The 16,828-nt window shown below is 41.7% G+C and overlaps 1 protein-coding gene across 2 annotated transcripts; it reads left to right on the forward strand.

Moving 5' to 3' along the window:
- Positions 1 to 1,133: 1,133 nt before the first annotated feature.
- Positions 1,134 to 16,678, forward strand: TRMT10B (tRNA methyltransferase 10B). 2 transcript variants are annotated; one of them, XM_081238415.1, is made up of 9 exons: positions 1,134 to 1,183; positions 4,665 to 4,867; positions 5,452 to 5,560; positions 6,187 to 6,311; positions 8,308 to 8,460; positions 9,623 to 9,701; positions 10,349 to 10,416; positions 14,111 to 14,234; positions 14,833 to 16,678. In XM_081238415.1, exons 2-9 carry the CDS (start codon positions 4,682 to 4,684, stop codon positions 14,937 to 14,939), a joined length of 951 nt encoding a protein of 316 aa, XP_081094541.1. In that variant the 5' UTR covers positions 1,134 to 1,183; positions 4,665 to 4,681; the 3' UTR covers positions 14,940 to 16,678. The 2 variants fall into 2 exon arrangements, with proteins under 2 accessions (XP_081094541.1, XP_081094540.1); XM_081238414.1 differs by lacking the exon at positions 1,134 to 1,183 and adding an exon at positions 1,259 to 1,525.
- Positions 16,679 to 16,828: the final 150 nt, after the last annotated feature.

Below are 16,828 nucleotides of genomic sequence, written 5' to 3' on the forward strand. Positions count from 1 at the left end.
GCAAATGGATGGAGGCCGGAGGGGGCTGAGCAGTGATACCAGCTAGGTGGCCTTTTCTGTGGGGAAAAGCCCCACTTTTGAATGAGCTTCATGAGCTCATTGAAAAGTGAAGAGACACCAGAGCAGTGGCAGGGAGGGAGGAAAGGTATTCGGTACAGCTGAGTGCAAGGTGCAGGGACTGGCAGGTGTGGTGGGAGCAACTGAAGACCATCTGAGCCACTTTGCAAGTCCTGCTGAGTGGAAAGCCAAGGCCAGCTTCTGAGCAGAGAAGACAGCTGGGTTTCCGAAAAAGCCCTTTGAGGAAGAAAGCATGTTTAGTTTTCGTATTTTACAAGTTGCTCCAGTAGCAGATTATAAAGGATGGGTTAAAGCATGGACTGGGGAAGGGGTGGGAGGTGCTGGAGAAGCTGTGGAAAGAAAAGTCCTGAGGGGAAACCGTGAGGCCAAGGACGGATCCAACAAGGCTGTGGTTTCTTGGGCAGGAGGTATTTCAGGCTCATTCATGGTAGGGTCTCTCGAAAGCGTGAGACCCCTAGGACCGCAGGAATAAAGGGAAGAGTGGTTGATAGCTTTTATCAGGCCAAGGCTTGGACAAGTCGCTTCAGGTCTCTGAGACTCAAGTTTCCCCGTGGATCTGTGAGGCGAGAAAGAGGAGGGAGAGTGGCCAGAGGCTAGACTCATTTGTGACCTGCCCAAGCTGGGATATCTGTTATGATCCTGGATGGCCAGCTAGTGGTGAGGGGAACTATGTCAGCTCGTGGGCTCTTCTGGTTGTGGGGAAGCCCAGGGAGACCAGGGGAAGGCAAGGCCCCCAGGTTGCGAGATGAGGGGTGGTTCGAGTCTGGTTTCAGCCCACCTTCGCCGTGTCCAGCCCTTGACAGCCATCAAAGCGCCTGTCACCTGCAGCAGCCCTGTGCGGTCGGCGAGCGGCTGGGATTGTATGCCCAGCTAACATGCGAGGAAACGGAGGCTCAGTGAGGCGCGGCAACCTTCTGGCGGGACGCAGCTCCTTAGTACTACCGTGGGCACGACAGCCGAAGCCCAAGTCTTCGCGGAACACACAGCCGCTAGGCTGAAAACGACAACTCCCAGAATGCTACTCGGGGAGGGGCAGGAACCGGAAATGAAGTCGGAGGCGGGGCTTGGTGGGTTTCTCTGCTGCTGCGTGAGGTGGCGGGTTCAGGTACGCCGGGGCCTCGTTGCCGGCAGGGTTGGGGGCTGGGGGTCCGTCCTGGGAGTGTCGCCTCGTTCGCGGGCAGGGCAGACGCCTGGGGAGCAGGCGCCCGCCCAGCAGTCGTGTGGCCTCATGTCCCCCACCTTCTTGGCGCTCTTCCTTCCTGCTTCTCGTCGTACTCGCAGCTTATGGACCAGACTGGGCCTGCACGCGGGGTACACTCGAGATTGGGGTCAGGGTGTTCTAGTGCTGAAGGTGACCGAGGAGTGGAGCCGGCTTTGGTGGCTAAAACTTAGAATGAGGAGATGAGAGAAGCCTCCATCACTTCGCGCCTAGGGATATGCTCATCAGGTGGGACTTGGGTTAGAAAAAAGTTCTGAGGCCTCTGTCAACGCAGAGATGGTGGAGTGGAGGATTTATTAATTCAGCAAGTCTTTATGGAGCGTCTTTTATGTACGAAGCCCGTTGCCAGGCACTGAGGATGTAGTGAACGAAGCAAACAGAACACTTGCTTACATTATAGGAAGGGGAAAGTTCAGACAAAAAAAATAAGTAAAACGTGTGCCATGTTGGATAATGAGAATCTGAATGAAGTGAGGAAGGTAGTCATATAATTATCTAGGGGAAGAGGATTGAGGTAGAAAGACCAGCAAGTGCAAAGGCCCTAAGGTGGGAATATCCTTGGTATGTTTAAGGAACAGCAACAGCAAGTAGACCAGATAGTGCAGAGAACAATGGATGATCATTAATTTATCAATATAGGCCATTGTAAGTGTCCAGACAAATAATCAGTAAACAGTCTATAATAGGAATAGAAGAGAGTTTTATTCCAGCCACATTGAGGACTACAGCATGGGAGACACAGATTCAAGAAGCACTTGAATTGTGTTCCTCCAGGCTACAAAATGGGGCAAGCTTATAAAGGCAAAAACTTCAAGGTTACAGTTAGTTACATGAGTTATTTATCAAGAATTATAATTGGAGCTGGCAAGAAGTATGGGTGCTTATTAAGTAAGGATTGGTTGGGGTCTGAAATGGTTGCATAGTTACAAGGGGAGACCTTGAGACCGTAATATTGCAGCTGGCCGGTGTTGTTCTGAGTATGACTGATGGTGTCCTTGGGTGTGGTACAGTTCAGAGAAAGTTCAAGTTCTCAGTGATGCAGACGTGCCTGAGACCAGATCTTCAATGGCCACCCATCCCCATTTTTGTATTCTTGAACTATTACTCCATTTTAATTTCAATGTCATCAACTTGAACAGGTATCTCACAGAGATATATCATGAATTACCAATAAGTTGCATGAAAAAAAGCTCAATATCATTAATAATCAAACAAATGCAAATTAAAACAGTGAGGTTCCACTACACAAAAATGGTTAAAATTAAGAACCCTGACAACAGCAGATGTTGGGGATGATGCAGACCAGCTGGAACTCTCACAGACTGCTGACTGCAGCAGTGTGTAATGTTACAATCATTCTGGGAAATTGATGGCAGTTTCTTACGAGTTAAATAGCACCCATCCTATGACCCAGCAATTCTGTTAGTACTTAGCCAACAGATACGAAAACATATGTCCACAAAAACGCTTGTATGAGAATTTCTTGGCCGCTTTATTCGTAAAAGCCATAAACTGGAAAAATCTCAAATGTCTATCAACAGGAGAATAAACAAATTGTGGTATATTCATATGTGGAATACTGCTCAGCAATAAAAAGGAACAAGCTACCGATACATGAAGCAATATATATGAATCTCAAAAACAAGTTGTGAGGCAAGATGCCAAGTTCAAAAGAGTACACACTATTTGAGTCCATTTAAATACCATAAGGCACAGCTAATCTATGGTTATAGAAAAAAGAGCAATGATTGCTTTTGGAAAGCAGTGAGAATGGGATGGAGATTGACTTGGAAAGTGCAGAAGGAAGGGAACTTCCTGGAGTGATGGAAATGTTCTATATCTTGATGGGGTGTGGGTAATACAGGCCCTACGCACTTGTCAAAAACTCATTGAGCTTGTATATTCCCATCCCTCACTTCCAACCCCTTCAAACCTCCCCCCACCATCCCTCCTGACCCACAAACTTGTTGAGCTACACCCTTTAAAATCTTGGCATTTTATTGTGTATAAATTATACCTCAAAAGAATTTAAAGGTCAAGGTAACTAAGAGAAGAGCTAAAAATAAAAGGGGCTAATTAAAGTGACTTGAATTTTAGTGTTTCATAGGGAAAGTTGATGAATCAGGAAGTAATGGTGGAAGCATATGATTTCAGGTTAAGGAGTAAATTACCAGAACTAAAAACACCTGGTTAACAAGCGTTGCCGCCGCGCCCCCCCCAGAGGTGGAAGGGGTCAGAGAATTGATCATTACTTTTTTTTTTTTTTTTTTTTTTTTATTGCCGTACGCGGGCCTCTCACTGCTGCGGCCTCTCCCACTGCGGAGCACAGGCTCCGGACGCGCAGGCTCAGCGGCCATGGTTCACGGGCCCAGCTGCTCCGCGGCATGTGGGATCCTCCCGCACCGGGGCACGAACCCATGTCCCCTGCATCGGCAGGTGGACCCTCAACCGCTGCGCCACCAGGGAAGCCCTGATCATTACTTTTCTTACAACTAAGTCTTTTTACCATGTGCATGGATCATATTACATAGATTTATTTTTCAACGATACACTTTTCCCAATATGTAGGTAGCACACTAGGCTCAGAGGAGCAGCCATGAGCAATGGTTATACCATTCTTTGTGACACTTAGCTGTAGACTAGAACACTTCTTAGTCATATCTTCCTCAAGGATTTTGAACACCACTTGGAAATTATTACATTAGTTAAGTGTGTTGTAACAATGGTTCTTCATATTTTTCTGCCTCGGCACTTCTGATGGATATTAGCCGTTTCCACTATGACTGTGGCTTTCTGCTGCAATGATACTGAGTTGGGGGAGGGAATTTGTGCAACCTAGAATTCTTGGTTGGTTTTAGGCCGCTCTTTACCATAATTTTTGGCTAGCTCTAAACCTCCCAGGATGTTTCTAGTACAGGACTTTGCATAGAGTAGGTGCTCAGTAAATATTTGCTAAAGGAATGGTTTTGAAAATAAACAGAAACATAATGGGATAGGTGGATTTTGCCATCTCTGTCTCGCCCTCAACTCATACATGCATTTCAAAGAATACAGTAAATGAACTCATTATCTGTGTCACTGCAGCAGTGAATAATCATTGATTTCTTGGGGTTGTCAGGAGTTGTGCTTGTCTTCTAAGAAGTGAATTTGGCTTCCTTACTGCTGAAAGGTTTCTGTGCTGGCTTATTTCTCTAGAAGACACACATGCTTTTCTCAGTTCAGTTAATCTGTGTTAGTATTTTACACACTTCTACTCCTTCAGTAACGCAGTAACCCTGTTTGTCATTTGGATATAGGGAAATACCTCTGCAAGTTAAATAATGTAATGTCTCACATAATTGTGCCTTTTCCTAATCTGGGTGAAAAGGACAGAGGACTAAGCACATGGACTGGAAGTTAGAAGGGAGCGCTCAGAAAACAGAGTCACACGTGCTGCAGGAGCAAGAAGTCACCCTAGAGGACACAGGTGAAGATGGCATCTCTGAAAGCTTCCAGCTTCTACAGATTGACGTGGAATGTGAGCATCGAGAGGAGATGACCCTGCCTACAAGCAATGCAGTGTGGCACTCGGTGAGTGGAGTGGATTGTTTATGGTCATGGGCTTTGAGATGACGGAATGTTCCAGAGACCCCTGTTCTAAGGATAGATATTGGTAAAAAAAAAAAAAAAAAAAAAAGACTGGGAATGAGTTAGGTGTATTCCCAGGGATGAGTTTCCTGGTTTAAGGTTTCAGTTCCATTTGAGTCATAGAAAAAGTAAGTAAAGTTAAGGGGAATTTTTGTACACCTCAGAAGGGTCAGGAAATCTCAACCCTGTCCCTAATAAATTTACTGTGACCTTGGGCATGTCACATCTCTTTTCTGGGGTTCTGCTTTCTCTAAACACAATCTAGTCCTTTTTTTTTTTAACATCTTTATTGGAGTATAATTGCTTTACAATGGTGTGTTCGTTTCTGCTTTATAACAAAGTGAATCAATTATACATATACATATGTGCCCATATCTTTTCCCTTCCATTTTTGTTTTTAAGACTAATACCCTTTTTCTCTCCTAACTTTAAATATAAAAAATAATTAAGTAACTATTTCTAATATTCATTTTCCTTTTTGGTGCTTATGAAGTTCTCAAACAATTTTGTTTTCTGGATAACATAAGAAAAATGTCCAAAGAAAACAGAGACACTGGGAAAAGATAGTTGCAGCAAAGAAGAGTAAAAGAAAACAAGAGAAAGAAAGAAGAAAAGCCAACCGTGTAGAAAATTCAGGTAACAATAAATCAGATTGCTGGTGTAATTATATTTATTTCTTAGCAAACTGGTATCTGCCTGTACCTAGGAGAGTAGGGATAGTGTTTTTAAGTAAAACAAACATCTGGGAGATAGGGCCTATTAGCCTATTTTGTTGGGAATCAAAGTATCAAAGAGAGCAACATTTGAGGCTGCCTTTCAAATATAAGCGGTCTAGTGCATGTGTGTGTTTATAAGCTCAGAAGTAGAAAGAATGATACCAGCAACAGCCAATGTTTATTCAGTACTGTGTGCTAGGTTCAGTGCTAAGAATTTTACATGGATTACCATAAGGGTAAGTACTTTTATTATCCTCATTTTCTAGGTGAAGGGATTGAGGCTCAAAGAAATTAAATAACGTGCCCAAGATCATATAGGTAATAAATGAACAAACTGAACTCTTATTTATATCCAGCAGTGTGCTCCAGAGCACTCATTTCACCGTTCTGCTATACCTAAATTGCCTAATGAATGAATACCTTGCATGAGCTTCCAGTTTCTCTTCATATGCAAAAACTACTCACCTGGCTGGGGAGATTTATTTCTTACTGAATAACATTTTTCAGTTTTTCCATGTTTATTCCTTTCTGATATTTCTACTCTAGGCATCTACCCCCAGCACAGCAAACGTTTTCTGAGATCCTTAACCAAGGAAAGACTTTTGGAAGCCAAACACTCAGGACCAAGACTCTGTATTGATTTGAGTATGACCCACCACATGTCTAAGAAGGTAAAACATCCAATGAACTTTGAATTCCTGCTCACCTGAGGGAGGTCCAGGTGGGAACAGCTTTCACAAAGAACATGACCAGCTCCAGCTTCTATGATTCTCTGGTAAACCAGCAAATGTGTTTAGTTTTCTACACATGGCTACTAAGTTCTGAGATGGCTGTTGTAAAGAATCAGGAAGAGAATAGACATATGGTTTAGTTTAAAATTTTTTCCTTTATCTTCTGTTTTGAGCCCACTGCCTTTTCCTCTTTGCTTATGGTATCCCCAGTCTAGATGGAGCCTTTCAGGTTTAATTCTCCAGAGATGAAATCTTTGGCCTTCTGCTGGGGAGAGGAATATTTGCCTGGTTGCATGTTGTGGGGAGATTACCTGGTGGGAGGTCTTTCTACAATGTGTGTGTTTTATAAAGCCGCCATTTACCCTGTCGGTGAAGGAGGGATTTTTCACCCTGTGATTCTGGGGATGGCTGAACACACAACACTCGACACTGGACAGATAATATCGATAGCAGTTTATTGGTCACATATACTCAGCCCGAGGGGAGGATGACACTGGACATCATGCAGGGCCACATGGGATTGCACTCGGGAACAGAATGAACAACCAGGGGCCGTGGGGGGTAAGTTTTGTAGTATCAAGAAATTAGATTCCTACAGGAAGATGTGATTGGTTTGCTGTAATAATTCCATGGGCTGGCAGAGAATTGAAACCCATTACTCAGGGATAGCAGGAACCCTTTATCAAAGGAATCCCTTTGATTAAAAAAAAAAAAAATTGTTTAGCTAGTGAACCTTATCCATGGGAGCAGAATTGGGAAGGGAGCTTGCAGTTAGGCCATTCAAGGCCTCTCATTTTCACCAGATATCAAAGCGGCACACAATATTGGGCCTTGATTTTAGGCCTTACACCACAAAAGAAATCTGTGTTTTCCAACGTCTCTGTTATACATGCTAGTGTTTGCATGTTTTTCAGAGAAATTAGGATCTGGGATTCTTCCATGGAACCTCTAACTATAGCCCTCTGAAAAGGTCAACTAAGAATTTTCTAATGTTTATATTAATTGAGATATCAGATTAAATCAAATCCAAAGCTTTTTTTTTTTTTTTTCCTGTACTGAACCAAATCAGGCCAGATTGTGAAAGTACCTTTCTATACGGGTGATATCTCTAATAAATCAGAATGGAAAGTTAAAACTTCCAAACCTATGACAGCTCCTGAAGTTAGGGAGAAGGTGCCAAGTTTAATTGATGGAGTATACAAACGTCTGCACAGTAATCTAATCTCTTTTTGATAAGCAGTAACCATCACATGGTAAGATTTTTTTTTATATATAAATTTATTTATTTTATTTATTTATTTTTGGCTGCATTGGGTCTTTGTTGCTGGGCACGGGCTTTCTCTAGTTGCAGTGAGTGGGGGCTACTCTTCATTGCAGTGCGCGGCTTCTCATTGCAGTGGCTTCTCTTGTTGCGGAGCACGGGCTCTAGGCCTGGGATTCAGTAGTTGTGGCTCACAGGATCTAGAGCGCAGGCTCAGTAGTTGTGGCACACGGGCTTAGTTGCTCCACGGCATGTGGGATCTTCCCTGACCAGGGCTTGAACCCATGTCCCCTGCATTGGCAGGCGGATTCGTAACCACTGTGCCACCAGGGAAGCCCACATGGTAAGATTTTAGGTAAAGGCTAAAAGAAAAATTTTACATATATATATGTATATATTTATATATACATACATATCAGCAGATCCAGAAGGAGGGAGAGGTCTTGGTTTTCTGGGCTAGTATCATTACCTTAACTTTCATCTATAAGGTGTGATACCATGGGATGTAACACACGTGCATACATGCATGTACTCACTCCTGGAGTAAAAGGGCCATTGAATTCATGAGCTTTCCCAGAGTAGTATTCAGTGAACTTACTGAGTAACCATTTGTTGATAATGAATTTAGAAAGAGTGGGCATGTTCCTACCATAAATTATCCTTACTTCTTCGAAGGAATTAAGTAGACTGGCTGGACAGATCCGAAGGTTGTATGGTTCAAATAAAAAAGCTGACAGGCCATTTTGGATCTGCCTCACTGGATTCACCACAGACAGTCCCCTGTATGAAGAGTGTCTGAGGATGAATGATGGATTTTCTAGTTATCTGGTAAGCCTCATTTTGCATATTATTTGGATTGTCATCTGAAAAGTAGGTTGGAGGGGGTAATAGTAAATTTTTTTTACTTTTTCACATTTCAATGTAAAAAAAATATGTTTATGTGTATATGTTATATGTTTTCACTATTACAATCTTTAAAAATTTAGAACCTCTCATCAGTTCTTATGTTTTAAAATTTTCATCCTTCCTCTGCATTGGCAAACTAATATTACCAGTATCTCGGGCTGTATTTTGTATCCAGTGTATTGTATGCTAGACTATGTACCAGGAATGTTTTAGGGACATGCCATGATTCCTTTCTTGTTCTTAGTAGTGCAGAATTAGGGAACATGAATTTTGGGGGAAAGAGAGAGAATCCTTTTGGAAGTAATATGGATTTAAGATGAGTTTTAGGGAGTACTAAGTTACTTTTCAATACTTTCCCTAGGACCTCTTAAATGTAGTGATTGATATACAGGCAAGAATCCAGATCAGTGCCTAAGAAGTGCCACTAAAAGTGCGCTTGTGTGTTTGCATTATGTAGCTGAGACTGGGTAGTGTGGCCTTTTCCAGAGAGGTCCTCTGCTGCACCGAGTGTGAAAAGCGCCCTGTGTGGTGCTGCACAGTTAGTCATGGTTGCTGTTACCTTAACGATCCCTCCTATAACACAGCCATTCCCAGCTTTACTTTTCTGTATGTGTTTTATGATTCCTGTATGTGAGCCAAACAGATCCACTCTAAGAGCCACATAGTTCAGTCCCCTTGCTTTCCTGTCTTCATGCTTTTCTTAGGTGATTCCCTCCACTTTGAATATTCTTCCTTTTGTACGTGTGTCAATCTCACCTCTTCAGAAACCCAGTTCCAGCATTCCCTTTGCTAGAACATTGTCCCAGGTGTTGTCATTCCCTCTCTGTAGTCCTGGGGCATGCTCCCAGTATGTCTCTTAGGGCCTCATACCACTTTCTGTCTCATTTTGTAGGGTCGAATGTCTGTACCTTTCTACTTCCGCTACCCACCTGAGCACTTTCTGAGAACAGGTTGTCAGACATGTATCCTCTTGATGTACCCGGAGCCATGCCTGATAGAAACTACATGCCCTGTAACTAGTTGCTGCAGCGTGGGCTGTGTCTTAACCTAGTTCACACTACATTGGATTGTTTACATTTTTCAGCTAGACATAACAGAAGAAGACTGCTTTAGTTTATTTCCTCTGGAAACCCTTGTGTACCTGACTCCTGACTCAGAACATGGTATGTACTTTACTGCATGCATTCATGTAGCACATTGCATCCAGCCCTTTATTTCATTATTCCTGGGGTCAGAGTTTGTTAAAGCCACCCAAGGTGTATCCAAGAAAAAAAAGGAATGGACGTTAATTGCACACCTCTTATGGACAGAGACCTCACTGAATGCTTCATATTTGTCCTGCCATGTGCACACAGCTGCACAGATTTAGGGTCTCCATCCTCAGCCGGAGCTTGTGAGTTACCTGGTAACCCTCGTGAGTTTTCCTCATCACCTCCTCACATTGACCCTTCTCAGATAGATGTTAGATAAATATTTTTTTCCCAGAAAATCATCTATTTTGCATAATGTTCAATTTTATGGTAGTAAGTTGATCTCAGTATTCTCTTCAATTTTACCTTCCTTTGACATTTTGCCTCCTTTCTGAATCCTAATGGTGATTTGAGTCTGCATATCTGATTAGATATGTCTAATTAATTGACATTTAATTGATCTTTTCAGGGAATTAGCAAATCTAATTAGCAAATCTATCTTTTTGTTTTCTATTTCATTAAATTTCTACTTTTATCATTAATAATTCTTTCCTTTTACAGTCTTTGGATTTAGAAATTATAAAACAGATTGACCTCAGTGGCCTTCATTTTTTTATTAGCTCTTGAAGATGTTGATCTAAACAAAGTTTACATCCTTGGTGGACTTGTGGACGAAAGCATTCAGAAGGTAGGTGTACATTTTAGGCCTGACAACTGCATTTTGAAAAGTGGCGCTTTCTTTTAGAGAAAGAAATCCTTGCCCTGTCATAATCTTAGGCCAAAAGGCCTAAAAACTCAGAGGCAATAGGAAGTAGGAGCCTATTCTGCCTAGGTTGGCCCTCCTACTTGCCAACTTCCCTCTCTTCTCATCAGCAGTGTCAGCAGCACTGACCTGACAGAATCCAGTCAGGGACTGGAATGGGAAGTATTTGGTAATTACATAAATAACCATTATTGAACTCCTTTCTTCTCTCCTCTCTTCAGTTCTGCAAAGATGACTCTGATCTTGACCAAGGAAGCTTTGACTCAGCATTCTTTTATTTTTAAATATTTTTTAAAAATTAATTTGTTTATTTATGGCTGTGTTGGGTCTTCGTTTTTGCGTGAGGGCTTTCTCTAGTTGTGGCAAGCGGGGGCCACTCTTCATCGCAGTGCGCGCGTGGGCCTCTCACTATCGCGGCCTCTCTTGTTGCGGAGCACAGGCTCCAGACGCGCAGGCTCAGTAATTGTGGCTCACGGGCCCAGTTGCTCCGCGGCATGTGGGATCTTCCCAGACCAGGGCTCGAACCCGTGTCCCCTGCATTGGCAGGCAGACTCTCAACCACTGCGCCACCAGGGAAGCCCTGACTCAGCATTCTTACCAGCTGTTTGTTCTTTGTGAAAGAGCAGTTTGTTCCTTCTTAGGCCATCTTCCCTGTTGACAGAGTCTTATCCCATAATCTCTACCTTAGTAGGACTGTCCAGATTTCTTTTGTTGAATTGGAATTTTATTGGAATAATTGGAGTTTTGAAATACGTTTCTATTATACAAATATTTGTTGAGATAATTTTTTAATATTTAGCATATTGCATAGTTAATAAATAATGATATAATGGTTAAAATGTATAAAAAGGAGCACAGTGAAAAGTAAGTCTACCTCTCATCCTTGTCACCTAGTACCTGCTGCATGAGGCAACCATGCTTTTCTTGTGTATCCCTCTTGATATAGTCTGTGATCACACAAGTATGTGTTTATGGGTATATTTTATATATATATATTTTTCATATATGTGAGTGTATTTTTTCATTTATATATGAGATACATACACATATTTGACACAAATGATACTTAACTGAATTGCATTTATTCTAAAAAAGAGTTCCATGACTCCATAGTGATCATCTAAAAAATGGGCAGCAGGTGGGGGGAGGGGAGAGCTCTAAAGAATGCCAGTTAATAAATGAGAAATGCATAATAGAATTGAGAAATCATCATTTTGTCACTCTCAGTGTAGTCATTGATTCAGGGAATTGACTGAACGAACGGTTGTGAGGGAACTGACTATTCCAAGTGGTCTCGAAGTACCAGCCCACAAAAGTGTACCATTACAATAAAGTGATCTGGAGGTCACCATCTTAACAAATGATCAAACTTAGAATCACCAATAGTGACATGTGCCTCCTGATGTGGTGGAATCTCACCTGTGAAGTATTCTTATTAGAAAATGTTTAAACTGAATTTAATCATAAACAGATCCAGGATGTGAGACATTCTACAAGACACCTGGACCAGACTTTCAAAAAAAGTCAATGTAATGAAAACTGAAGTAGTCATGGGGGCTATTTAAGGTTAAAAGAGATTAAAGAGACATAACAACCAAATACAGTCTTCCACAGCAGAGTGACATCCCCTTTTTTGAAGCAGACAATTCTAGAGGGCCAGTGAGCAGTGTATGATCTATAGATGCGCAAATTTAACACACTGTCCTCTTTTTATTTTCCACCAACATTTAAACTGAAAATAACTGGCACAAAGATGTGTTTAGTTGTTACTTAAGAGTTTGGCTTCTTCACAGAAATATGCTAAGAAGAAGATTTCTTCAAGGGGAGTCATTTTATCTTTAAATGTTCAAAGAACAGAAACTAGACTATAAACTCCTTCAGGGCAGCATCCAAGTTTCCTACTAACTTTGAATTCTGTACTTCAGTTCAAAGTGATTATAAAGGAATAGACTTAAAACATAATCATAGCTCATATATGCAAAGGAGTGTTATCCTTCAAAGAAGTCCTTTGAGTAGCTGTACCTTTATCCCATCTGAATTGCATCACTTAAAACATTTTTGGACGTCCTCTTTTGGAATTGTGTTTCATGTGAATCTGAGAGGCAGGTAGTCCAGTGTCAGAACAAAGAAGGTGCTAGGCCTGCTTCACACTGTTCCAGTTGGTTAGACCATACAGTGGCCAGTCAATATGGGCCAGTAAATGAAAAGACATTGACAAGCTAGAACAAGTTCAGAAGAGGTTGACCTGAATAATGAAGGGACTCAAAACTAAATCGTAGTCAAGGAAAAGTCAACAGAACTGAGGTTGTCAGTCTGGAGATGAGAGGATTCATAGGGCATGATCCCTGCCTTCAAGTGTCTGAATGGCTGTCCTGTGGAAGGGCCATTTTACTTGCCTGGTGTGGCCCTGGGGGAACAGAACTAGGACAGATGACTGGAAGTCTCAGGGAAAATAGAAAATTTGCCTCACTATCAAGAAGATTTCCTGTTAACTGCTACTATCAAAATTGAAATGGGTTACCCCAGGATGCATGAACTCCCTGTCACAAGGGTTGTCCATTTAAAGCCAGAGGCCACCTGGGAGAAAGTTCGTAGAGGATAGACAAACATTGGGTGGTTGGTTGGAGTGGAATAGTTAACTACCGAGGTCCCTTCCAAACCTGAGTATGCTAATTTTCTCAGTAATCTAAACCTTTAATCCCGAAATCACAAATAAGTAGATGACCTTCCCAGAGCTTCTTACAAGGTAGTGAGTATAATTTAAACTTCGGTCCATGACTCAGGGACATCTTTAAAGGGACATTAGTTACTGTACTGACACTAAATGGCCTCAGATTGTTGGATTTTTTGAGTTCTGCCGCCTTTTTGTAGTTTTCAGAGCCTTTCCTTTTCATTGGACTATACGCTGTCATACCTTAACGCTGTCTTGTTGCTGGTGGTATACCTGACTCGAATCCTGTCTCCCTTATTTCTCATTTGCTGCTACCAATTGGCTATGACTGAAAACTCCAGAGGTCCAGAATTGGGTCTTACTGAGTTAGGGCCAGGAGTGTTCTCATTGATTAGACGGCTTGGATTTTTGGATGCAGATTGTGGCTGCAGATGTGCCTCTTTTTACTTATTTCCTTCATGGTTGTAGGTAGTAGTGAGTGGAAGCCAGCAGATAAATGAATCCCAAGTAAGTGAGGTGTTGCTGCACAAGCCATTTTTCCTTATCTACATTTTCTCCCATTCTACTATAGGCTACTTAATTTTAATACACTTATCATTTAATTACAGATGGAAATTGGGATGGTGGTACATGAGGATTCTTACAGTTTGCTCTGCATATTACAATAAGACTATCTTTGTGTATTATTATTATTATTATTATTATTATTTTTTTTTTGCGGTACGTGGGCCTCTCACTGTTGTGGCCTCTCCCGTTGCGGAGCACAGGCCCCGGACGCGCAGGCCCAGCGGCCATGGCCCACGGGCCCAGCCGCTCCGCGGCATATGGGATCCTCCCGGACCGGGGCACGAACCCGTATCCCCTGCATCGGCAGGCGGACTCTCAACCACTGCGCCACCAGGGAGGCCCGTGTATTATTTTTATAAGAAAAATATTTGTGATTTACAGAAGGTGACATTTCAAAAGGCCCAAGAACACTCTGTCAAGACTGCTCGCTTACCAATCCAGGAATACATGGTCAGATGCCAGAATGGGAAAAACTATCATTCAGAGATACTGGCCATCAATCAAGGTACTGCTCACATGGCCCATGCTTAACGTGTATTAGTTCTGCTGCTGCTTCTCTGAGTTGTGTTTCAGTATAAACGGCCCTTGAAGCAGTCTCCCCTGTGACTGATGTGCTTGGACTTTATTGTATGTACTTTGTGACACGTATTCTGGCCTCTCAGAGGCAGTTTTCATTTTCTTCCTGGTTCCCAACTATGTTAAAGATAGTTGAAATTATTCCCTTGTCCTAGAATGCCATGCCTTCAATCTATCATTGAACAGTGAATTCCTATTTGTCCTTCAGGATTCAGTTCACAGGCATCTTGGCTGCTCCCCTCCACATCCCAGGCCACGTCAGGGCCTGTTTTGTTCCCACTGTACTGTGTTTCTCTCTGTTGTAGCATTGTCCATTCACAGGCCTGTATCTCTCAGTGTAGGCTGAGGTCCTTGTAGGTAAGCAGGGCCTGTGTCTTTGCCTCTGTCTCCCCAGGATCTAGTACCATGTGTGGTAGAGTAAGTTTGTTGAATAAAATATTCCAGAACACTTTTTTCCTCATTAGTCATTTACTAGTTCTCTTTTTCTTCTGTATGGTCACTATGTTTTCTGTTTACCTTTCTAACAGTGTTTGATATCCTGTCCACTTACTTTGAGACTCAAAACTGGCCTGAAGCATTGAAGAAAGGAGTTTGTTCCAGAAAAGGCTATACTCTTCAGAACTCAGTGGAATGATGGACAGCCTAAGATTGCAGCTGCAGGAGGTGAAGTTGCTGGAGTTGCCTTGACCAAAGAACAGATCAGAGGATGGTGGTGGTACTCATTTGCCTTTACTTGACATCTTGGCTCTTCACTGGGATAGGAGTTACTAACAGTGACCATATTTTATGCTCTTTTGTATCTCCCATAGTGCCTGGCTCACAGGAAGTGCCCAGATACGTGTTGACTAAAAAGTTTACATAATAATGAATTAGCCCTAAAACTACATGGCTTTGGATGTGTTCATTCATGTTCTGTACATCTATTTGTGAAATACCTACTCTTTAGAGATAGCTTAAATAATCAAGTAGGTATTATACTATTGAGTCTAATTTTCACTACACGGGCATCATAAAGTTGTATGACTTTCTCCAGCCATCTCGATCATGCTGATTTTCCCCAACTCAAGTAATATGTTGTACATAGGCTTTGCAGGATCAGCCTTTCCTAACCTAGCCCTGCTTTAAGCCCCCCATAGCACTTTTTTCCATCTATGGCTCCTACTCTGTCTCCCCTATTCTGAGTATGAGTGTGGAGGGCTTCTCTCTTCTGAACAAGTAGCCTCCTAACAATTTGTGGGAGTATCTTTGTATCCTTCTGAGCCTTGTACAAACTAGATTCTTCATATATAGTTGTGATTAACAGGTCAAAATGAGAAGCAAAAACACAGTATTGATAAGTCTAACTTGAAGAAAGCCAGAAAATACATTGCATCTGACACAAGCATGTTAGGTAACCTAAATCTCAGTGATCTTTTCTCATGTCCTAGTCAGGTAGAGTTGCTTCAGTTACTCTGGCCAGTTTGGGTTAGTAAACTTGATAACTAAGCTGCTAGCAAATCCAGAAAATGTATAAAAAGAGCCAAAAGGTTACTTCTGTGCTGTCCCCTCCCCTTCACAATTTATTCCCTCAAGAGCTATGATCACTTGATAAATTGTATCAGTTTACTACTTTAAAATGGCCCAGTCTTCAGGAAACATCTTCAGGAATACATAATGCTGCTTGGTCTTTATCAACATACTGAATGAGTTCTATAATCTCTGTCATCCAAAAGGGACCTCCTATAGATAGGCTTCAGGGTCTGTAACTCTTATCATATATATTCTCAGGGAGGTCTCTGACCCCAGAACCACTGGCCTGGATCATCTGTCAGGCTTCATTTTCACCTTTAAAGGCTTTGCTTTAAAATGCAAATTTCCTCTCCATCACAAACCTCTATTATTTTTTCAAAACCCAGGCAGGTAGTTTTTTGTTTGGCTTCCTGGAAATGATCCTAACAAAGTTAAGATTTGGGTAGACTTGGAATCAGAGATCCTAATCATTGTATTATCTACAGAACAACAAAAAACTAGACATGTCCAAGATATCCTGTAACGTGAAAATGAAATATTGTACAACTATTGAATTTTTAATAGCAGTCATGAAAGAAATATATTAAATGTTGTTTGAAGCAACGTATATAACAAAGTAGTATATAAAGTATAATCCTGTAGTTCTAATTTGAAAAATATACATTCACAAATAGTAGTTGAGAATGTAGGCCAAGTTAAAGTCTGTGCCTCAGTTTCTTCAACTGGGAGGTTAAGTGTCTTTGCAGTTACTAAGACTAAATGAATTAATCCATGCAGAACATTTTTGGAACAATACTTGATACATGGTAAGCACACAATAATTGTTAGCTGTTACATACTCACCCATTAAACAATAGGATTACAGGTGGTTTTTGTTTGCTTTATATTTTCTACGTAGTCTACATTTTCTTTGGTGAACATGTTTTACTATCATTAGAAAGTACCTGTTATTTTAATGCTCACTTCCAGTTTATTACAGAAGCTGCACTCTAGCAAAACTAAGGGAGTTAACAT

The sequence above is a fragment of the Mesoplodon bidens genome (assembly GCF_964165515.1).
Source record: "Mesoplodon bidens genome assembly, chromosome: 6".
In the NCBI taxonomy this organism is placed as follows: Eukaryota; Metazoa; Chordata; class Mammalia; order Artiodactyla; family Ziphiidae; genus Mesoplodon; species Mesoplodon bidens.